Source organism: Mobula hypostoma, chromosome 13 (assembly GCF_963921235.1).
Source record: "Mobula hypostoma chromosome 13, sMobHyp1.1, whole genome shotgun sequence".
Classification (NCBI taxonomy): Eukaryota; Metazoa; Chordata; class Chondrichthyes; order Myliobatiformes; family Myliobatidae; genus Mobula; species Mobula hypostoma.
This window is the reverse complement of record NC_086109.1, coordinates 57,988,957-58,014,012: the sequence shown is the minus strand read 5'-3', so window position 1 is coordinate 58,014,012 and position 25,056 is coordinate 57,988,957. Positions and strand designations below refer to the sequence as shown.

At 40.4% G+C, this 25,056-nt stretch overlaps 1 protein-coding gene across 4 annotated transcripts in view; it reads right to left on the bottom strand.

The window, feature by feature from the left end:
• Positions 1-1,963: 1,963 nt before the first annotated feature.
• Positions 1,964-25,056, bottom strand: part of mindy2 (MINDY lysine 48 deubiquitinase 2) — a 104,191-nt gene continuing 81,098 nt past the window's right edge. The window contains exons 7-9 of one of the 4 annotated variants that reach the window (XM_063065746.1): positions 13,681-13,854; positions 8,604-8,750; positions 1,965-5,803 (exon numbers count right to left, since the gene is read on the bottom strand). In XM_063065746.1, the coding sequence (XP_062921816.1) occupies positions 5,690-5,803; positions 8,604-8,750; positions 13,681-13,854 (435 nt within the window). In that variant the 3' untranslated portion in view covers positions 1,965-5,689. Of the gene's footprint in view, positions 5,804-8,603; positions 8,781-13,680; positions 13,855-25,056 lie in introns of all 4 variants that reach the window. The other 3 variants (XM_063065747.1, XM_063065745.1, XM_063065748.1) reach the window with 3 other exon arrangements.

Here is a 25,056-nt window from a genome sequence, read left to right as displayed (position 1 = left end):
TGTTTGGGGCCCTGAATGGTGGTAAGGGAGGAAGTGTAAGGTCATGTGTAGCACTTGTTCCGCTTACACGGATAAGTGCCAGGAGGAAGATCGGTGGGGAGCGATGGTGGGGTGGGGGGACGAATGGACAAGGGAGTCGCGTAGGGAACGATCCCTGCGGAAAGCGGGGCGGGGGCGGGTGGTGGTGGGAAAGATGTGCTTAGTGGTGAGATCCCGTTGGAGGTGGCGCAAGTTATGGAGAATAATATGTTGGACCCGGAGGCTAGTGGGGTGGTAGGTGAGGACCAGGGGAACCCTATTCCTGGTGGGGTGGCAGGAGAATGGAGTGAGAGCAGATGTACATGAAATGGGGGAGATGCGTTTAAGAGCAGAGTTAAGGGAAGCCCCTTTCTTTGAAAAAGGAGGACATCTCCCTCGTCCTGGAATGAAAAGCCTCATCCCGAGAGCAGATGCGGCGGAGACGGAGGAATTGCGAGAAGGGGATGGCATTTTTGCAAGAGACAGGGTGAGAAGAGGAATAGTCCAGATAGCTGTGAGAGTCCGTAGGCTTATAGTAGACATCAGTAGATAAGCTGGCTGTCTCCAGAGACAGAGACAGAAAGATCTAGAAAGGGGAGGGGTGTCGGAAATGGACCAGGTAAACTTGAGGGCAGGGTGAAAGTTGGAGGCAAAGTTAATGAAGTCAACGAGCTCTGCATGCGTGCAGGAAGCAGCGCCAAATGCAGTCGTCGATGTAGCGAAGGAAAAGTGGAGGACAGATACCAGAATAGATTTGGAACATAGATTGTTCCACAAAGCCAACAAAAAGGCAGGCATAGCCAGGACCCATACGGGTGCCCATGGCTACACTTTTAGTTTGGAGGAAGTGGGAGGAGCCAAAGGAGAAATTATTAAGAGTAAGGACTAATTCCGCTGGACGGAGCAGAGTGGTGGTAGAGGGGAACTGGTTAGGTCTGGAATCCAAAAAGAAGCGAAGAGCTTCCTGATGGGGGATGGAAGTATATAGGGACTGGACATCCATGGTGAAAATAAAGCGGTGGGGGTCGGGGAACTTAAAATCATCGAAAAGTTTAAAAGCGTGAGACACGTCACGAACATCGGTAGGAAGAGATTGAACAAGGGGGGATAAAACCGTGTCGAGGTATGCAGAAATGAGTTCGGTGGGGCAGGAGCACGCTGAGACAATGGGTCTGCCAGGACAGGCTGGTTTGTGGATCTTGGGTTGGAGGTGCGGTGAAGTGGAGAAGGTTGATGTCCCGTCGGCAGTTAGCAATAAAGAGATCCAGAGCAGGCAGAAGACCAGAGCGGGGTGTCCATGAAGAGGAGGAGGGTTGAAGACACCCATCCTCTGGGCCCCCCCCTTTTCCTTCTTCCTAGGCCTCCTGTCCTATGATCCCCTCATATCCCTTTTACCAATCACCTGTCCAGCTCTTGGCTCCATCCCTCCCCCTCCCGTCTTCTCCTGTCATTTTGGATCTCCCCCTCCCCCTCTCAAATCTCTTACTCACTCTTCCTTCAGTTAGTCCTGACGAAGGGTCTCGGCCTGAAACGTCGACTGTACCTCTTCCTATAGATGCTGCTTGGCCTGCTGTGTGACATTTGGAACGTTATTCAGATTAATGACATGACCCAAATGAACTCATTTTACATAATTAAAAATTACTCTTCAAAGGTTATGAACATCTTAGTACAAGCTATCAAGCGACCAATCAGTGCGCAGAGCCTCAAGAAAGGTTAGTGGACGGGCTATTGTGAAGTGACCAACAGAGAGAGAGAGAGAGAGAGCGGGACTGGTGTCAATCAACTGACAGAATGAACGATGAACAAGACGACTGTCACTCAGCCAGCAGGAGTGTGGCAGGCGGGGCTTCTGTTAGGAGGCGAGCTATAGAGATACAGGGAAGGTCGGCAGGTTGCTGTCAATCAGCATCAAAAACAGGTCTGTGAAAGAACGGAAGTGTCAATAAAACAAGGTCAAACACGTCATTGCAGGAAATTATTTTTTTATTTTAGGCTGTAGTATTACCAATTTCAACATCATTCTGCAACAGAAGAGTTTGCACTAAATGATACCAAATAAATTAATGACAATCACTCGAAGTTTTATGCTCCAACAATGTAACATGATTCTCACTGCTTCACATATGAAACTGCGAATAAAGCCACATTTCACTCTTTTTGATGGTTATCTAGGCACTAATGGGTGTACAGTTCAGCTGGTAGAGCTGATTTGGTCACAGTATACCTTTTTCTAAAATTCCTTGCAAAATTTATACGTGGCTATCTGATGTTACTCTGAAATCTATGCTTGTTCTATGCCAAATAAACAGGAAAATAAGCTGCATAACGAGTCACGTTAGTGAATAAATGTGCATGTCAGTTTTCTGGTCTAACTGCAGAGTGCGTGGACAATTTGTCTTATCACGTGATTAAGTTAATTGTACTTAAGTTCCATGATGTACCGTATCTTCTCCATTTTCCCCCAACTGTTCCCTCATTTTCAACACTTTGGTTCAGTTTTCAACAGATCTCTCTCTCCAACCCCCCCCATTTTACATTATTCACAATACATATGATGCATTTTTATCCTCAATTCCCAGAATTAAAAAAAACAAATGAAAATACATACAATACCTCAAATTTATTACTGTCATATGGAATCTTTAAAATTATGGCACAATATACTGCTGTCTCCTCCTATTCCTCCCAGACAGCACAAGATATATACCGAAAGGATTAGGTATTCTGTCATTTTCGATGGGTTAATGCTAGAATTACAAACCGAAGAAAGTTGTCCACATTCAAAGTATTTTTCTTTTAAAAATCTAGTTAGTGTGCCGAGCGCAAATAAAATATTTTTGTGCTGCCTAAGGTAGGATAGGAGAATGAAAAACTTCACACAAGCCACAAGTATATAATGCACATCAAGGCAGTATGCTACATACATGTTTGGTCATAAATAAAATACAACAGAATGTCTTGTAATCAGCATCTGCCACAAGGCAAACACTTACAAATGTAGGACTTGTAACAGTACAGGTATACAATAATACAAGGAAAAGTGGCTGTCATTTAGAAGACAAAGATTACATATAGCAAATCATACTTCTTTTCCATCATGTATATTAAATACAATTCACAAGTCTTTTGGTAATTAAGTCTGAACATAAGCACAGCAACAAAACTCAAAGGTGCAACAGAAGTTTTTGAAAGTAACAGGTTCTGTGTCAATTCTTTTCTGTTATTTATGGTGAAATAGACAATAATGGCCCGAACTACATTGTGCAGTCAGTTGTAATAAACAATGAGAAACCCCAATACCCGCTGGTGTTGTAAGAGATTAAATCTCCAAAAGAGAACATAATATGTTTAAAACGTCAGGCCAATATTCCATCATGAAGAATTAAATCGCAACATGCGGCTTTTACTGAGCCATGAAATCTTAAATATTGAGCTCTCTCATGCACTGAATTTCAGTAAAGCATTCAGAACCTGCATTCAGAAAATCTGTAGCATTTCCTTTGCAGAATAGTTCAATTACACACACCCTTGTGGTAGACAAATGTGCAAAACAAAGTGAAATTTAAAGCATAATCAGCCCATAAGACTTTCAGCATTGTTTTCAATCCTTATGTGAAACATTTAGCATATTCAAACAGTCAAGTGCATGTACTGGGCTGTTTTATCAATCAAGGTATCACAAACAAGCTTACACTTGCAACTCTTTACAACGCCCAGCCCTCAACAGAAAGGGCAATGGAGCCCTGCATTGACAGTAACTTTCAATTACACTTCCATTGTAAAATGGACTCGAAAGGGCTATTATTAGTAGCCAGTTGTATCACAATGCACAACCCTGCATCAGACTGGTCTAAATATACTCACAATTCAAAGAAAACACAAATAATTGCTTGGACAGGATTGCAAATAATTAGGTCCATACATATTTGAAATCCTGGTGCTTTTAGTATTAACATATTTTGATGAGGAACATAGGCATTTGTGTGAACATTTACCATATATACTACAACTGTCATGCACTATAAATGTGAGCTAATTCATAATACATCTGGGCAGTTCAATTTAATCTCCCTCAACAAGCTTTTGTTCCTGGTAAAGAATTCTTGATAAAAGGAAATTTCTAAGTACAATGTGATTCTTTAAAACCCACAAAAAGGATACTCCGGGGGTGCTCATCTCAAAATAATTTAACAAAACTTCACAATGAATAAATATTTAGTAAACAGGTTAAATGCTTTATTCTCATCACTCAGGTTGTTGATCCTCTATTACACAGCTGCTTCAAGTACTCTAACTGAAGGTGCCTTTTAGAGGCATTCAAATAAATACTGGTCAAATGTATTAAAATCTACAAAACAGCGACATTATTAAAGTGACAATACTAATCAGCAACAGTATAAAATGATCCTTCAGATAAATTTCCTTCAATGTCAACTGTTTAGCGTTTAAGTGCCTTCCAGCAACAGAGCCCAGTGAACAACATATTTGGAACATCTTACCATCAAACCAAAGGAAAAGCACTTAGCATATACAAAATCCACATGCGACTGTATCAAAGTTGTTTCTTTCGTCCTTAATATTTTAAAATTCATCCATTTCTAAATATTGGTCCCCTTGAGAAAAATAACTTTGCTACTGTCTATGGCATGGAATATGTTTGACCAAATAAACTTGAATGTATTAGTAAAGATAAAAGATCACAATGACCGGTAAATTACTCATCACCAAGGAATTCAAAACCAAGATGTCAGACACTGTAAAGCTGACGGCAGTTCTGCTTTTTACCATTCAATAAAAGAGATCAAACCCATGGAGAAGGGCTTGCAATATTCTTATCCAAGAAATACCTCTTAGCCAATCTGAAGCTATTTTCTTATTTGCCAGAAAGTATATTTAATCAAAATATTAAGCTTTTTGTTTTAAAATTGCTGATATTCAAATATAATGATAAATATCTACTTTTAGGCATTTCCCCAGAGTGACTCTTGTTGGATGGAGCAATTTTAAAATCATGCAAAATGAGTATATCCAGTTAAAGAAAACTTGAAGCACGAGAGACCACCACTAACAAATATTTACTCCTCTCCTTGCATCCTTTATTGTGACTCATACAAAAAACTCATCATTAGAAAAGATTGTCCAGTTCTACAGCTGTCCTCCAGCAGAATTTGTGAACGACCTTTTAAGTTTTTTTGCCTTTATCTCCCTATGAGTTCAACTCTAGGAACAGTCAAGGAAAGCTAAAAATATTCTATTTTCTCTTATTATAAGCAGAGAATGAAAAGTAAAGAAACCATGAAACCTGCCAATCATTGTCCTATAACAAAACTGAGGCTGTATTATTCAGAATAGCTTATTAGCTGATTGCATTAACTAATGCCAAATATTGAGGAGAGGCATGGTGATTTTACTGTTACATGTAAAGGTGCTTTCCATGTGTTTTAAACGACGATTTATGTCCAAATAAAATGTAACTGCATCAATCAATACGGTAGAAACTTCATTGTGAATATAGTGCATTGTGCAACAGAGAGTTTGGCCGACTGCATCAAAGAAGTCATCCTTTCACTTCTCAAAATACAAACAATTAAGGATCAGGCACAGACGGCATATCACTGGATTCTTTTAAGGGTTACACATTTAGTTTCTGGTAAATATTTTATCTCCATCACAAGAGAATACACTTGTCTTTTTCTTTCTCTCTTGCTTCCTTGCGCTGTTTCCGTTCGGTGCCTCCCGATTGTTTTCCAGCGGTTGCTGCTGCCTGTGATTGCTGCCCTTCCTGCAATGTTTGAGAAAATATTCATGCAACGTGAAAGCTGTCAAGTCATGTAAGCGCTGAAAGAGATGTGTAATTTTACAGAATACTAAACTGCAACCTCCAGCCAGCGTGCAACATGCACCCAGCACAACCATTCAAACCTTCACCACACTTCATGCTCCGCTCAGCAAGCTGGCTTATGTGGGAGAAAGAGACTAACTCATGTGGATAATCAAATTATTGAGGACAATATGGACAGTCTCATAATCAAAATGTTATTTGAAAAGGAAGTGAAGATGCCAAGTTCTTAATTTTTATTCATATATGGCTTGTCCATATCAGAAGCCAATCACTATCAAATATTACTACTCATCCTGAATTGTCCTCCAGAAAGTGAACTTCTCCTGATCTGTTCTTGAAAGCCTTCCTGAGCTATTTCAGTGTTGGCCATGTGTTATGTTGAGGGAAACAGCAACCTACCACCAATTCACAATGGTGTAAGATCTGGCTTGCCCCTCCTTGATAATGGGGTCTGCAGGTTTTAGAAGTCACAAAAGCAGTCTTGCTGACTTTCCTAATGTGGCTGTTATTTGGTGGAAAGGCACTGGGAGCACCAGCAGGCTGGTTATGCACTATAAGCCACTGGTTCTTGCAGCCAATTATAAGACCCTAAGACCATAAGACATAGAAGCAGAATTAGGCCGTTTAGCCCAGAATCTGTTCCACCTTTCAATCATAGCTCCCCAACCTTCTCCCTGTAACCTTTGATGCTGTGTCCAATCAAGAATCTATCAATATCTGCCTTAAGTTATGTGACTGGTCTACCTGGTCCAGGGTACTGACAGCGGAAGAATACAGCAACATCAGTGCCAGTGAACATCAGGGCATGTGGTTATTTGTACATGCCACTTTTCGGCACATTCTATAATGTTCTCCAGGCCCTGCTGCATACAAATAAGTAGTGCTTCATCTCCTAAAGAACTGAACACTGGGTGAAATTCAGAAAACATTTTAATTCACTAACAATGAGATCATTGATAACACAACTGAACCGGGATTAACAACCAAAACCTTTCTTTCCTTGTGAGGCCTGACTCTGCTGGAGTGTTTTCCACTTCAGTCTTCCTGTGGTGTTTTGATGCCACACTCGGTTACAAGCCATCATGACATCATGAGCAATCAATATCTGCTCACCCCTTTGGACCAATCAGGGTGAGAGCTGAGTGGATTGACAAAATCCATAACCATACTCAAAGAGAAGTTTAACAAGCTAGAATCACCTGTAATGGCACTAATGCAGAAAGAATGATTTCACAATCCATGTTTTATTTAATCAATGTTATTTTAGCTTGTGAATGGAAACAAAGATAAGCTCAAAGTATTTTAAGTCAATGAACTAGAAATTTAGATCCTTATGTAGCAAAATAACATTACTGCTTTCTAATAACATAATGTAAACACTATATTTCAGAAAGCTCATGACATGTATTATGGTGCATCACAGTGCACCAAATTCCTATGCTTATAAGAATTCAGCCCAATTTCCAAACACCTGACTGGGTAGGCAGATTGTTCATGACAGTCTGAATCGCCATCTAGTGGCTGGTTCAATAACAACAAAGGGTAAAACGTCTGAAATCAAGGCTGTAAAAATTTTAAATTGTCCATTAGTCTACTACAATGAATCTTTCAAGAATCTGAGGATATTTCATTTCAGCAAATTTACTGCTTTCCTATATCCTGCCAAACTGCTTCAACAAGCCAGTAACATTGTAAAACACCTCACACTATTCACAGGATCATTAACAAACTCAAATCAAGGTTGGACTCTCTATAAAGAGTTGATGTAATGTGCATCGCAGATTTTTTTAGCGGAGTCCTGAAGAAACTAAGTTAGATAGATGAAGTTAAAGGGAAAATGCCAGTGCCAAGGTTTCCAACAGGCAACAATGTAGCCACAAATTCTGAAGGAGTCAGAATAGGTCAGTGGAGATTGGGAGGGGGTGGAGGTTTGTTGGCAGGGAAGTGGGCAAGATGATATGAAGGTTGTGGTGAATGGGCAAATAGGGAGGAGCAAAAGGGGAGAGTGAGAATTTGCAGATTAGAATATGGCAGCAGAGTTTGGATTATTTCAGGTCTGTAGAGAATAGAATGATGAAGGCTGGTCTGGTGTGTATCGAAATTGTTACATTGAGTGCGAATCTAACATTAGAAGAATGTTTCAACAAATAAAGGAATTGGAGTAAAGTCAGGTGTTTCCTTAACCACTTATCCACAAATGCATCCAACTTGCCTTCACTTTTTGTTCTATTTGAATTAAACGTTTTCTCTGATAAATTCTCGACTAGTTTCTCTTGCATGATATTTTCATTCATTCACCTTTCTTGTGCTTATCTTAGTTATTTTTCATGTTGCTCTATTTTTAATCCTTCACCGTTTGCTCCTTGCTGAGACCAATTGCCTATTTCTTTATCTCAAGTCCCTTTACCTTGTGTTATTGAAACCTGAAATCAGCCAGTTGCTCGGGCAGCCTCCATCCTTAGTTTAGGGAACCATACTACATAAAAATGGTCAAGGTATTTACCACCAAACTGCTTTTACTTGGTAAAAGGTCACATGACAATTAGAAAATGCTGTAAATACTATGCACATCAATGGTCCTCCTTCAGTTCAAATGGCAAATTATCAATTTGAAATGTAATCTGTTTCTCTCACCACAGATGCTGCCTCTCTACTCCTGTAATTCCAACACTTTCCATTTTTAATCAACTTACTGTGTCCTTAGTTTTCCGCTTCACATTTACCAGTAAAATGTTATTACCTGGCTCTGAGCTACAGCTGCTTGCTCCTGTTCATGATAGTACTGGGATGCTCGCCTGTCTTCTTCTTCCTGCAGCTTTTTTGCCAGCTCCAGATCACTAATTCCTTCGGGTATTTGCTCCCAGGTTAAATCCTGGCTTTGCTGTTCCTGTTGTAAGGACAAGGCCATCAGATAGTCCTGAGAGAAGAAATAATGTCCAATCAGGAAATCCCTGGATAAGGGATCAATAATTACCCTTAAAGTACTAATACAGTTTTGCTGATATGCAGCAATGTTAAGTCCATAAGATCATAAGACATTGCAGCAGAATTAGGCCATTAGACATATTAAGTCTGTTCTGCCATTGCATCATGGCTGATTTATTATGCCTTTCAAACTCACTCTCCTGCTTTCTCCCCTTAACCTTTGATGTGTTTACTAATCAAGAACCTATCAACTTCTGCTTTAAATATACTCAATGACTTGGCCTCCACAGCCATCTGTGGCAATGAATTCGAATGGTTCCACATAAGGGTCGTCCTTCTATTCTGAGCCTGTGCCCTCTGGTCCTAGACTCCACTGCCACACCACTACAGAAAAATCAAATTATAAACTAAAATGTGTGTTAACATTTTAAAAGGAGCTTCTTTGATTTTTAAAGTGTTACATTGTAATTTTACAATATACCAAAACATTAAAATTTCAGCAAGTCCTTTCCATCAGAATTCTCTGCTTTCTTTAGTCAATGAACAGAATCTGGTGAACACTTATGCACATTTAACACATATATAAAATAAGCCCAAGGAAATATGTGAGCTAGAAGCTTTAAAATGTAGCCATGGGCATAGAAACCAGATCACAAAGCACTGGTTTCAGGTAGAAAGTCCAATTGTCATGACTAAGATCCTATTAATTGAGCACACTAGCAAGAGTCAATAAACTACAAGGGAACAGCATTGATTAAATCATTATAGTTGTGTTATAAACTCTTTCATTTTTGCTTGTTAAATTGGAAACATTGCTGGAGTACTGATCTGAGTGGAATGCTAGGGGGCTGTTCAATAAACAACAAAAATTACAGCACAGAAATAGGCCATTTGGTTCAACTATTCATTACCAACAACTTTGCTCTGGATACACCTTTTCCTACCTCATTAAACCCTTTTAACATCACCCTCCTATCCCTGTTGTTAATTTTATGTATTCATTTTATCCTTAAATACAGATATAAGGTAGACCTCAACAGCTTAACGTAGGAACAAATACTTTGTAATTACTCAAGAGTAACAACCAGAAATTCCCACTCTCACTGTAAAAAGGGGACGACAGTGGGTTTATTACTGGGACCAAATTCAAGAGAGGTTCTAAATGCACCTTTGCCCCTTCTCATCAGTAAAACAGTTCTGTCCGGCCTAGTAACTAAGCCCACGTGAAGACCAAGAGTTGAATTTGGTTGTCAGTGGCTGTTAGAGACGCACGCCATTTGGAGTACTTCATAGGTAGTGGGAGCTTATCCCACTACCATCTACGGCTATGACAACCTTAGGAACTACTGACGCCTCAAAAATAGTTGCTTCAGGCTTGGACGGCAGCCCACCTATGAGAAGGAAAATTCTGATTTTAAACCTCCGCTGCCTTGCGGCCATACCCACCCATGGGAAAGGCTTCAGGAGTAAACCCCAAGGAAGAGATCCGGAGCCGGGGTCCTTAAGGCAGTTTGATGTTGTTTACAACTTCACTCTGGCAACCTCTGTGACGGCACTGGTGCCAAGCCGTATCGGTCTTGCCCTTCCCTTGGAATACATCAGTGACATGGGGGGGAGGGGGGACCTGCTGCATGGGCAATGGTTCTCCAAATCTTCCCGCCCAGGCTTGCGCCCTGGACATGACACAGTCCACCAGAGGTGCAAACCCTGATCCTCTGGGATCGATGGCTGCCTAAATGCAAAAGTGGAAATATTCCAAAGAAACTAAAATTTCTACTGTCCTTTTACTGCAAACAAATTTCAACCCACTTACTGCAATAGTTGTAATACCAACAACTTATCAAAATGATTTTAATTAATTAGTCTGAACCTGACATTGGAATTCAAATTTCAGAAAAATATCTAAAGTGTCATCAGCACATCCATTTGAAAGTAAGGGCAGTATTATTTTTAATCATATTTCTGTAGAGTTTTAACAATACAAGGAAACTTAGGACATGGAGCAAGAGTCAAGTAACAAAATGAAGTTTGAACAAATTGTTCAAAGGAAAACGCAAATGAAATATTCTGATACTGGAAGTTTCGACAACAATTGGCTCTTTGAAAGTTTTTTTTAAAAAACTTGCCAAAAATTTTCACACATTTTCGTGCAAGGAACAAACACCTGATGTGTTGGAATGGCAGAAATGTATCTGAAGTTATTACAGAAGTTGTGAAATGGAGAAAATATGTATAAAACAGGCATTTCATTTAAAAGCTTACTAATTAAGCTCTACGGTGGAGTCATGGTTAGCTGGACATTTGCAGCTGGGGGGGGGACAAGTTCAGAGTTCAATTCCAATGTCATCTGTAAGGAGTTTGTACGTTCTCCCTGTGGAATATGTGGATTTTCTCCTAGTGCTTTGGTTTCCTCCCAGAGTCCAAAGAACAACCAGACAGTAGGTTAATTGGTCATTGTAAACTGTCCAATGATTAGGCTAGGGTTAAATCGGGAGTTACTGGGTGGCATGCTTGAAGGATTGGAAGGGTCTACTCTGCACTATCTCAATCAATCAATAAATGAAACTGATCAGATGCGTTTACGGAGATAATGTACGTTTTGCATATTTCAATGACCTTTCTGCTAAGTCGGAAACCTTCACAAGAATAATTACTAAATCGTCCTTGGCAGACAACTTCTATATTCTCTCTTTCCCCCTCTCATTCCAACAATGATGCCTCAAAAAGGTATGATGCTGACTCAATTCATTGGTGGTTCTCACAATTCAAAAACCATCTGTGTACCAAATTAAAAGCCCTAATTGAAGTTAGCTTTCACACACAGGGCTGCAGATGAAGGCACTAAGAACAGTTAAAACTCATTAATCAGCCTTTGCACAATTGATTAACTGCACTTATCATCCCTCTTTTCAATTGTTCCACAAAGATGCCAGTTTGCTTTTGTACCCCTCTATCAACTCCTCCCTTTCTTTACCACAGTTGCTACTTTGATTTCCAAGGCAATTCTTTTCAAATGTTCTCTCAGCTTTCAACCACAGCAGTTTACTCCCTACCCACTGCTCCATCCGAAAACCAATTTCCCCCAGGATCAATGAAGTATGACTATGACTATCCCACCCCCACCACAGAAGACTCATTTTCTTTGTTTATTAATGTGAAGAGTTGAGGATGATGACCACCATAAAGGTTATCATGTATAAAGTAACTTTAAATACATATGTTTGGAGCAATACAATACGTTTTGGAAAATGGATACTGATCAAACGCATTAACGCAGGTTAACAAGCTACATAGTAGAGGCTCATCTGTAACAATGAATCAGAATCAGGTTTAATATCACTGGTATAGGCCATGAAATATTTTGCCGTAGCAGTACAGTGCAATATATAAAACTATAAATTACAATAAGAAATAAGTAAAATAAAATAAAACATTAAATTAAACAAGTAGTGCAAAAAATAGAGCTAAAAAATGAGGCAATGTTCATTGTCTTTTCAGAAATATGATGGCAATGGGGAAGAAGCTGTTCCTAAAACTTTGAGTGTGTGCTTTCAGGCTCCTGTATCTCCTCTTTGATGGTAGCAATGTGAAGAGTGCATTTCCTGAATGATGATAGTCCTTAATGATGGATGTTGCCTTTTACTAAAAGTAACTGACCTAACTAATTATTATTAACTATTCTAAGTTTACAGCTGACAGGTAGAGAAAAAGTAAAAGGCAGCTTCTTGTTTAAGATGGTGCTGATGAAGCACAGCGACTACTTGTTGTCAGCAAACAAAACAAAGAAAACTACCAACAACTTTATTAATCACACTTTTTCTGGTAAACGACCACTGCAATCAATAGTCTGTAACATCCGTTTTGGTGCTGAGCTTTCTAACTGCCCTGTACCACCTGGCATTATTGCGAAGTGAACTGATGAAGGTGCAGGACAGTTGCAGTGTGGCTTGTACAGGCCAATTTGAGGTGGCAGGACCTAAGCATGACAGCAGGGATTCAACTAATGTTTGGCCATTGCTGGAACGGACCTGGAGGTGATTCGAACCGAGGCACAGCAAGACAGAGTCGAAGAGGCACCCGGGCTCGAGAGCGAGGAAAGACCCAAGGTTTCATTGATTTAAGCGCCGAGCCAAATTGAAAAGGTCAGGTACAGTCCAAATCGAGACAGTGTGGCCCAGGCCCAAGAGCGTACTGGTGTGGCAGGGCCTAGGTGCAAGAGCAAGGAACAACCCAGGGTTTGGATGATTTAAGCGCCAGGCCAGACTGAAAAGGTCAGGGTGTCAGGGTTGGAAGCGAGGGACAGGCCAGGTTTGGATGACTTAAGCACCAGGCCAGATTGAAAAGGTCAGGCTGTCAGGGTTGGAGGCGAGGGACAGGCCAGTTCAGCTCATTACTCCACGAGGTTTACTCATTTCCGTGTTGAACTGAGCATGTGGCCTGCAACTAGCTGCTGGCTTTCTGTCTGTACACTCACTTCCATGAACTTCAGTTCTGAATGCTATTTGCTTACTTTTATTGTTTGCACAGTTTGTTTTTTGTTTTTCCTGCACATTTTTTTAAATTGATTCTGTTGGATTTCTTTGTTTTGTGACTGCCTGTAAGGAGACAAGTGTCAAGGTTGTATATAGTGTACATACTTTGATAATAAATGTACTTTGAACAATATAGAAACATTTTTTTAAAAAATCAATACACCAAGTACTGTAGTAGGTTCACCCAAATGGGTGGATAACTCGCTTAACTGCAGTATCATTGAAAGGCTGCCTACCTAAAGGTTTACTGTCTCCGACTGACCCAAGCAATATCTCAACTTTTTTTTCTGTTTTGACTTCAGACATTTAGCATCTGCAGTTTCTTTGCTTTTCAGTATCTAAATGCACCATATGGCATACCTGATCTATTTGATCCTGCTGTCCTTTGTACACAGTTTCTGGGTCAGATGGAGGTCTCAGATGAAAATTAGAGTCACAGAAATTCCCATCTCCATCCACATTGTGCAAACTTTCCCAGACCACTTTCTCTTCTGTAAGGAAGCCCTGGTCCGTCACCAGTAGGTAGAGTTGGCCCTAATAAATTAGCAAGCAAATATTGCTTAAATGTGCAAAGCAGAACTCAGAAAATCAAAATCAAAAATTGAAGGAGCCTTGACCTAAAACGTTTGTTTCTCTTTCTACAGATGCTGCCTGAACCACCGTGCTCTTCTGGTTTTATTTCATTCAACTTGGACTTCATTTTGCAGGCTCTTACTAGAGCAAGCAGTAAAAAAACATGTGGAAGATTTAACCATCCGAGGTAACTAATCATTAAATTCATAACAATTCCTATTCTCTGGATGAACAAAGATAACTTTTTAAAAAATAATTCCATGGAATACTAGGCCATTTATAGCTTAATTCAGAAGAAAAGTTAAAAGTTTGGCCTGTGTGTTATTCCCAGAAAGAATATTATCTCAAACATGCCTTAAAGTTGGTATCAGTTGAGATTAGCACACATCACAATGCCTTTTCCAAAAGTTATAATGCAGAACTATACCCCAAACTCCAACAACTCAGTTGTTTCTTATCCAAAATGGAAACCAGCCCTCCAGACCAGGTGCCTTCACCCACTCTCTTCCAACCACACCCTAACCCCTATCACTCAGCTCCCTCCCCTCACCTCCTATCCCACCCCCTCCCTCCTGCAGCCAAATGAAACTATCTTAGATTGTAATTACTGAGGTCTTATCAGGTTCATGAAATTCAAGAATTCAAAGGCAATTAAAGATGACTGGTGTAAAAAATTAAACATTCACACTGGCACTATCGTGTGATTGAGACAGCTTGGCCTGATCCACACTCAGTCCATGATATTGCATTTGTGATGTGCCAACAAATTGATATCAATTCCTTTTTGATATATTTAAATCAAGTCTACATACTGTTACCCTCTACTCAATATAACAGTTGAAAATTTAGCCATTTCAATACTCACACAACAAGCCACTCTAGGGCAAAATCAAGTCCAGACATTAAAAACCTAAATAAGTACATATTGTACATTCTCTATTGAATGCTTTTGACCGATTTTTTTCTCAGTTTTTCTTCTCAACAAAAAGTTGCCATCTTTGCCTTTAAGTATTTGTGCAAAGTATTGCATAAAGTATTTGTGTCAAAGGGTCATTAATAAAATACATTTCAAGTGAAAAAGATACACATGCACATTTACTCCCTAATCACATTTTTCTTCTCACATGCCATAATAGTCATAAGAAACCACTTTTACCAAGGAATACAGTTGCTATTTCCTTTCAAAATGGATATTTCTGTACTTTTACCAAGGAATACAGTTGCTATTTCCTTTCAAAAGTACAGAAATATCCATTTGGCTACTTTGGGAAATAATACATTGCTTTTGGTTACAGAATTGGACAGGATTCATTCAGCACAACAGATGCGGTTTTGGAACATCATACAAATTCAGAGTTCAAATTCACATAGTTATCAAGTATATTAAAACATATAGTGAAATGTATAATTTGCATTAACAACCATCGCTTCTTGGCCTTTTGGCTAGGATCAAGTGTGTAGTAAGAACCAACACAATGCAAGGATGTGCTGGGGACAGCCTGCAAGTGTTGCCCACATTCTGACACCAACATAGCATGCCCACAATGTTCAATAGAGCAACACTACAATGGCAAAACAAGCCCCTTTTCTCCCTTCCCCCAACCCATCCACTCTCATCCGCAGCAGGTCTCCAATCCCAGAACAGGATGCCTCCAGGCCTTCAACCTCTAGTCCCTGGCCCAGACTCATAGACACTGGGCCTCCAAGCTCTGAATATGCTGACCCAGGGGTTACGACCTTTGGGTCCCAACTTCCAGACTCACCTTCGGTATCAATTCCAGGACTTGCCGATCACAGGGCTTTGAATTCCAGACTTGCATGGATCTCCAACACCAGGACTTGCCAACAAGCAAATTGTGCTTCGTGCCCTCAATGACCTCTGAGCCTGGGACTCACCGACTGGCAGGTGGGGTGGGGGGCGGTGCTTAGTGGTTACCAGCATTGCTCACAGGGCCTGCTGACTTTGATCATTGATTGTGGGGATCGTTAGTCTATGACTTAGTGCCTGCCAGTGTGATATCCGGCCACAGGGATCATTGGCCTTCTACCATGGAGTGCTCCAACCTGTGCTGGTGCTTCCGCTCTGACTCTTCATTTACTGTCCCTTATTTCTAACTCCCTTCATCCCTGACCCTAAACTCTAACCTGTTCTCTAATTCCCCACGATATCCACCAAAACCACTCCTATAAATTTAAATAACAAGCAAGTCTGAGTCATGACCTCAAAAGATATAGCAAGTCAGCACCATCTTAACTGGAAAATGGGAGACAGGAAGAAGTTGAATTCAGGTGACTGACTCCACTAGAAATAGGAGTCCTACACACATCCATAGTGATATTAAATTTGTCATTTGCCTTCATCAAATCTGGGAAAGAGCTTTGATACAAAACATTACCTCAGTCTCACTTTACAAAAATGCTGTCCAACATGCTACATGTTTATAGAATTAAGTTTTTATTTGATTTTCAGTTCTGTATTCTTTTACCTTTGCAGAAAGAATTGACTTGGCTGAAACTGCACATGGACATTTAACATGCAACAGCACTGACATTAGGAACAAATGCAACAATTTCTTTTTGCATTTGTTTCAGGGTATGCCAAAGTCATTAGTTTAAATATTCTTATATTGGCCTCACTTAGCATTTGCTCCTCACGGCTCCAAACCACCAGCCATCCCACAAGTGGAGGCATCCAGACCTATCGACATCACGTCCAGTGACCTTAGACAGGGCTCTGCTTTGGCAGCTTTGACAACTTGTGCTGTTGAAAATGTGAAACTACTTAAAAATACATTAAAACACCGTTAAGTAAAACCAAATATATAGTGGATATAAGGAAAACTAAATGATAAACAGCAACATAGTGTAAGTCAGCAATCCATTTCAAATGAATGGGGCTAGGTAAACCAGAGGGCCCAGGTGGGAGGTGCCTACCCCTCAGGTCAATAAGTTGCATGAGCTAATGACAACATTTAGTCCATCCAATGTGTGAACGGTTTCTCTCTCTACTGACACCAGCTGACCTGCTGAGTACTTCCATCATTGTCTGTTCTTACTTCAGATTCCCAACCTGCAGAGTATTTTGCTTTTCCTGGACTTAATACTCAATTTGGGGCAGAGTGAAATTAGATGTGCCCACTTCCGGCTTCCAACATGTTCCATATTTCTGCTCTGAAATTTGTAATACACTTCAGGTTGCTAGTGGTTCTCCATGAGACTGCCAGCTAGGTGTGACCAATGTCCAGCCAGTTACATACCAAAGGTGGCAGCAAATTATCATACAACATAGCATTAATAATGCAAATTATCTGGGCAGATAATCCACTTTGTCACCAATGCAGGGAGGAAGGAAATATACTTGCCAGTACTCAAATTAATAACTCACTTTTTGTCTTTGAACAGTGCCATAAACAGATGACAATGACAGGTTTCATCATTTATTGCCATCGTTAATTATGTATTCTCTTCTCTCTCACCACGCCATTCTCAGGCAACCTGCTCAAATCTTCATTTCTTCTACTGAAATTGTAGTTGTTGCTAAATCAGAGAGATTTAAACTTACTCAATTTATATGGTATATGTTTCAATAAAAAATATTATTTTAAAAATGATGCTTGCTTAATATTTACATGTAATGAAGAAGCAATATATTCAGCTAAAATTTAATTTTTGGCCTAAACTTCTATTAAACAATAAATTGAAATATTGGTGACTTAATCTATCTGAGTATTCAACCTAAACAAAAATGACTAGTGCTTTGGGTGTTAATTACCATATTGTTAGGATTTTGGATGAAAAGAGTTACACTGATCCCAGAACATAAATTAAGTCTATGCCCTTCCTGTTTCGAATATTAAAACTTGGCATAGCCAAGTGGTTAAGGTGTCGGTCTAATGATCTGAAGGTCGCTTGTTCGAGCCTCAGCTGAGGCATGTTGTGTCCTTGAGCAAGGCACTTAACCACACATTGCTCTGTGACGACACTGGTGCCAGGCTGTATCAGCCCTAGTGCCCTTCCCTTGGACAACATCGGTGGCATGGAGAGGGGAGACTTGCAGCATGGGCAACTGCCAGTCTTCCATACAACTTTGCCCGGGCCTGCGCCCTGGAAACCCTCCAAGGCACAAAATCCATGGTCTCACGAGACTAATGGATGCCTACATTGAATATTCTAATAAGACAGGCCAAAAGGCAATTTTTTTTGTTCTCCCACTGCCACCTATACATGATTGCTGTTCAACCCGAGAGTAGTACAACATTCATACAGTAAGTGACCTGGTATTGCAAATCAAGCTGTATGATATGATGTCAGCATGAAGGATCAGAAGGTAAAAAATGTATTTCAAAGTATCACATGCCTCACAGAAGCAGATTAAGCTATCTATATTGAAATGATATATAATTGCAAAATACATTCCTTGAGATAGATACAAAATTAAATTTTTAAGCCCTCTGTCAAATTTTTATCAGAGTTAGAGATTTACATCACAGAAAGAGACCTATCCTAATTCCCCCTATGCTGTGTCTATTCAAGTGACTATCTCTAAAGATAGTGATTGCATCCGATTCCACCATCTCCTCTCCAGCATGTTCCACATATCAACCATTCACTGGGGGGAAAAAATTCCCCTCTAATGCCTATTTTAAAGGTTCTGGGGCACAAATTTTAAAAACTATTATCCAGCATGATTTTAACATGACTTGTACAATTCCTTATTTTTTTCCATTAGAATAACAAAAGAAACATTGCTATTTCAGCACTGAAATTATGTCAATTATAAAAAAATCATGTGCACAGTGATCTCAAGCATGCTTATCAAGCAGAAAATGTTCCAGTTTGGAATGAGTAATTTGTTCAAGTATAAATAAAACAAAAATAGAACTAGACTAGAATTGTGGGAAAACTGCAAATGTAGCTGCCATTTCCTAAAGAATTAATGAAAGGTTTTCAGCTCTTGTTCTTGATATTTATTGCTTATTTCTTTCTTTCTTTTGTATTTGCACAATTTGTTGTCGTTTACACATTGGCTGTTTGTCCATCCTGTTGTGTGTGGTCTTTCATTGATTCTATTATGTATTTTGGACTAACGGAGAAAGGCCACAAGAAAAAAAACCTCAGGGTTGTATATGGTGACACATATGTACTTTGATAACACATTTACTTTGAATTTTTGATTTTCTCATATTTATTTGCACCACAGTATTATGCCTCGACATAACTTAATATCTTTTGTAAGTTTATGTTTTATAAGAATTGGCTTTATACTGCAAATTAAACAATGTTTTAAAAAATCAGCTTCTGTCAGCTGTGGACCACAATATTTTCTGTGATTGTAGTTGCTTTTTGTCAAAGGGTTTGGATAGAAAATTCAGACAATCTCTTGCTTTTTGTTCAGCTTACATTCATCTTCTATGCCCGTACTGAAATGCAAAGCTCAAGAGTCAGCTGGTGGACTAAAGTGTGAATCCAGGCACATGCAAGATGAGACCTTGGATCACTTTGTAGACGTGCCATCAACTGCATGCTACCACAACTGATCATCACAAGCCAATTTCTGAATAGAATTATAGATCCTGTGAAAGAAGCCAGGGGAATCATTGGCTGACTTATTTTGAATAACTTTACATTTAAGATGATTTAAACTTGAATTTTTTTTTCAATATTTTATATTAATTGTTAGTTAATTTGAACACCTATTAACAGCAATGAGCTTCCGTGGATCATCAGGGTGTTCTGGGAACAGGCCTCCAGATTAAATAGAGGAGATCTATTCAGAGTACAAAGGCAGCTCTCCCTAATGAGACCTCTCAACAGTACTAAAGGAGAGTCACCTTGACCAGTCTTTGAATTTTATTTTTAAAGAAACAGCATATTGAATGAAATCACTAAGTTTGCTGAAAGAGCAGTGTCAATTTTCCCCAATGGCTAAGTGATAATGCTTCAATTTCTCAATAAATTCAAGTTATGGAAGACAAGAATTGGAGAGAAGTCAGTATACTGTCCATATCAATCAGAGATTGAATATGTCACTGGAATATGAAGAAAGAGATGGAAAGTAAATTAGTGCATGATGAAGTAGTTTACTGATGCAAAGCTCATTCCATAGTGTGAAACTGTTATACATAGTGTTAGAATGTTTTAAGATACACAGCCCTTGATTTGCAGGAGAACCTGCTTGTTTTGGGCTTGAAAAGGTCAACAGATACAGACCTCACTGCAGCAGGGTGTACTCTGCTTTAACAGGAACACCATCAAAATTGATTCCATTTTTACTTTATCAAAGGCATTCTTTAAGTATGCCTTTTTTTTACCATATGCTAAACACTTGGAACTGTGAACTCATTTCTGTCTGGACATCTTTTTGATCTTTGCTGGACTTTGCAGCGAGCTTGAGATATTGTGCTTTATTAGTCTCTAGGCAAAGGCCTATAAAAAACAAATACACCATTGTTGGAGTGAACAGTGTTAGACGAGGAACTTGAGGCTAGAACTCAACAGACAGAATGTAAAGTAAGTTCTGATAAGTTTCTTTCTTTTTTTTGTCTATTAGGCCTGGCTACAGTAGTGAGAATGCTTCTAGAGCCAGTGGTGTGTTCTTCATGTCAGATGTGGGAGATCTCCAGTCTCCCTGATAACTAGATCTGTGTGAAGTAGATGTATCTGCAGTACTTTACAGTCATGTTAGGGAATGGGAGCTGCAGCTGGATGTCATTTGGCTCAAAGGAGAATGAAGAGGTGATAGATAAGAGCCATGCGGTAAGCAGAAGAGAAAAGGGAATCGGCAGTGCCCCTCAATAACAAGTATACCACTTTGGATACTGTTAGGGGTACTACCTACCAGGGGAAAGCTGTAGCAATCAGATTCCTGGCACTGAGCCTAGCTCTGTGGCTCAGAAGGGGGAGAAGAGGAGTGCAGTGGCGAATGTATAAACTTCAAAGAAAATTTATTATCGGAGTACATATGTCACCATACACCCTGAGATTCATTTTCTTGCAGACAATCACAGTGAATACAAGAAACGCAACAGAATCAATAAAAGACCACATCCAACAGGACAAACAACGACCAATATGCAAAATAAAACAAACTGTGCAAAAGGAGAAAGAAATAATAATAAATAAATAAACAATTAATAGAGAACATGAGATGAAGAGTTCTTGAAAGTGGGTCCAGTTCAGTGAGGAGTGAATGATGAAGTTATCCCTCTGGGTTGGAGTAATAACTGTTCCTGAAACTGGTGGTGCAGGTCCTGAGGCTCCTGTACCTTTTTCCTGATGGCAGCAGTGAGGAGACAGCATGGCCTGGATAGTGGGATGTCCCTTGATGAGGGATGCTGCGTTTATTTATTGAGATACAGCGCGGAACAGCCTCTTCTGGCCCTTCGGGCTGTACTGCCCAGCAACACCCAATTTAACCCTAGCCTAATCATAGGACAACTTACGATGACCGATTAACCTAGTAACCAGTGTGTCTTTGGACTGTGGGAAGAAACCAGAGCACCTAGAGAAAACCCACGCGGTAATGGGAAGAACGTACAAACTCCTTACCCAGGTCACTGTGTATGTATGTATATATTTCCTTTATATACAGAAAGGAATAAACTGCCTATAGATACTGTTACCTGCTGAGTTCCTCCAGTGTTTTGTGGGTGTTACTCTGGATTTCCAGCGTCTATGGAATCTTGTGCGTTTATGATTTAGTACTCCATATGCCTTCTTCTGCAGCAGCATTCCAGGTAGATGTGCTCAATGATGTGGGACGACTTTAGCCATGATGGACTGGGCCTTATTTACTACTTTTTGTAGGTTCTTCTGTACAAAGGCATTGGTGTTTCCATACCAGGCCATGATACAATCAGCCAATAAACTGTCCCCCAGACATCTATAGAGGTTTGTCAGAAGTTTTAGATGACATGCTAAGTTGCTGCAAACCTAAGAAAATAGAGGCAATGCCATGTTTTCTTTGTAATGGCACTTGTGTGTTTGACTCAGGACAAATCCTCTGGAAAGGGTCAGCAACTTTAAATTCATCAGTGTCATCATATCAGAGCATACGTCCTGGGAACACCAAAGAATTTAAAGTTACTGACCCTCTGCACTTCTGATCCCCCAATGAGGCTCATGGACTCCAGTTTCATATCAGAGCATACGTCCTGGGAACACCAAAGAATTTAAAGTTACTGACCCTCTGCACTTCTGATCCCCCAATGAGGCTCATGGACTCCAGTTTCAATAATCAGCTCCTTGGTCTTGCTGACATTGAGTGAGAGGTTGTTGTTGTGGCACTACTCAGCCAGACTTTCAGTCGCCCTTCTATATTCTGATTTGTCACCACCTTTGATTAGGCCAACAACAGTGACATCATCAGCAAACTTAAATATGGCATTAGAGCTGTGCTCAACCTCACAATCATAGTACAGCAGAGGGCTAAGCACACAGCCTATTCTGCACCTGTGCTGATAGAGATTGTAGAGGAGATGTTGCCAATCTGAACTGACTGGGGTCTACAAGTGATAAAAATCGAGGATCCAGTTGCATAAGGATTTAGGACTTGAATCTTGCTGATTAGTTTTGAGGGGATAACCGTATTGAATGCTGAGCTGTAAACAATGAAGAGCATCCCGATGTATGCATCTTCGCTGTTCAGATGTTCCAGGATTGAGTGAAGGATCGATGAAATAGCATCTGCAGATGACCTGTTGTGACAGTAGGCAAATTAGAGTAGATCCAAGTCACTTCTCAGGTGGGAGGTGATATGTTTCATCACCAACCTCTCAAAGCAGTTCATCACAGTGAATGCAAATGCTACTGGATGGTAATCATTCAGGCAGGTTACCACATTCTTCTTAGGCGCTGGTATAATCAAAGCCTGTTTGAAGTAGGTGGGTAACTAAGACTGCAGAAGTGAGAGGTTAAAGATATCTGTGAACACTCCAGCTACTTCATCAGTACAGGCCTTTAGTACTTGGCCATGTACCCCGTATGAGCCAAGTGCTTTCTGTGGGTTCACCTTCCTGAAGGATGCTCTCAAGTCAGCCTCAGAGACTGAAATCACAGGGTCATTGGGGGCTGTCAGAGTTCCTGAAGGTGCCTCCATGTTTTGATGGTCAAACCTAGCATAAAAGGCATTGAGCTCATCTGGGAGCAAGGCCTTGTTGTTACCTATATCGCTTGGCTTCACTTTGTAGGAGATGATAGCATTCAAGCCCTGCCACAGTTACCGAGTATCCTTTAATGATTCAACTTTGGTCCAGAATTGGCACTTTGCACATGAGAGGGCTTTCCGGAGTTCATACCTGGACCTCTTGTACTTAACTTGGTTGCCAGACCCGAACGCCACTGATCTAGACCTCAGCAGATTGTAGATCTCATCATTCATCCAGGGCTCCAGTCAGTGTGGGTGAAAGTCAGAAACAGGAAGGGAGCAATTACTCTACTGGAAGTATTCTATAGACACCCCTCCTTCCCCCAAATAGTAACAGAGACACTGAGGAATAGATCAGGAGGCAGATTCTCTAAAGGTGCATAAAAAATAATAACAGTTGTTGTCATGTTGGACTTCAACTTCCCTAATAGTTAAGTGGCATGATGGTGTAGCTGTTAGCTTAAAGCTTATAGAGCCAGTGATTGGTTTAATTCCCTCTGCTGTCTGTAAGGTCCTCGTGACCACATGGGTTTCCTCCCACATTCCAAAGGCTTATTGGTTAGTAGGTTCATTAGTCACATGGGTATAATTGGGCAGCACGGGCTCACTGGGCTGGAAGGGCCTGTTTCTGTACTGTATCTCTAAATAAAATAATAAAAATTAAAATATTGAAAGACATATCCTTAGTGCTAAAAGTTAAGATGGGGTGGAATTTGTTAGGTATGTCCAGGAAGGATTCCTGATGCTAAGTATAGACAAGCTGACTAGAGGAGGGGCCATACTAGATCTGGTGCTAGGCAGTGAAGCAGGTTAAGTCTCAGATCTTTCAGTGGATGAGCATTTTGAAAACAGTGACAATTCCTTGAGCTTTACCACAGTCTTGGATCGAGATAGAAACAGACAGCATGGGAAGGTGGGGGAGGAAGAATTATGATGCAATTAAACAGAAATTGAGAACGGATATACTCAGGCAAATGCACAACGGAAAAGTGGAGGTTGTTCAGGAAACGCTTGCACAGGTTTGTCCCATTGATGAAGGAAAGGACGGTAGGTTGACAAGACACATGGGACATCTAATCAAGAGGAAGAAAGAAGGTTTAGGTTGGTTCCTTAAAGTTCCAGTAACTGGGGCTGGTAGTGAAGATAAATTCCTATTACCAATTAAATGCTTCCAATGGTGTACATCTCAAATAGCCTCTGACAACCAAGTCCAGCTCTTGGCCTTCACTTCTGACTTAACTACCAAGCCCAGCAGGCAACAATTATACCAGTGCCAAAGAAGAATAATGTGGTTGCCTTAACGACTATCGCCCGGTAGCACTCACATCGACAGTGATGAAATGCTTTGAGAGGTTGGTTATGACTAGACTGAACTCCTGCCTCAGCAAGGACCTGGACCCATTGCAATTTGCCTATCGCCACAATAGGTCAATGGCAGACGCAATCTCCATGGCTCTTCACACGGCTTTAGACCACCTAGACAACACAAACACCTACGTCAGGATGCTGTTCATTAACTTTTGCTCAGCATTTAATACCATCATTCCCACAATCCTGACTGAGAAGTTGCAGAACCCGGGCCTCCGTAACTGGGTCCTTGACTTCCTAACCGGAAGACCACAGTCTGTGCGGATTGGTAATAACATATCCTCTTCGCTGACAATCAACACTGGCGCACCCCAGGGGTGTGTGCTTAACCCATTGCTCTACTCTCTGTATACACATGACTGTGTGGTTAGGCATAGCTCAAATACCATTTACAAATTTGCTGATGATACAACCATTGTTGGTAGAACCTCAGGTGGTGATGAGAGGACGTACAGGAGTGAGATATGCCAACTAGTAGAATGGTGCTGCAGCAACAACCTGGCACTCAACGTCAGTAAAATGAAAGAGCTGATTGTGGATTTCAGGAAGGGTAAGACAAAGGAACACATACCAATCCTCACAGAGGGATCAGAAGAGAAAAGAGTGAGCAGTTTCAAGTTCCTGGGTGTCAAGATATCTGAGGATCTAAC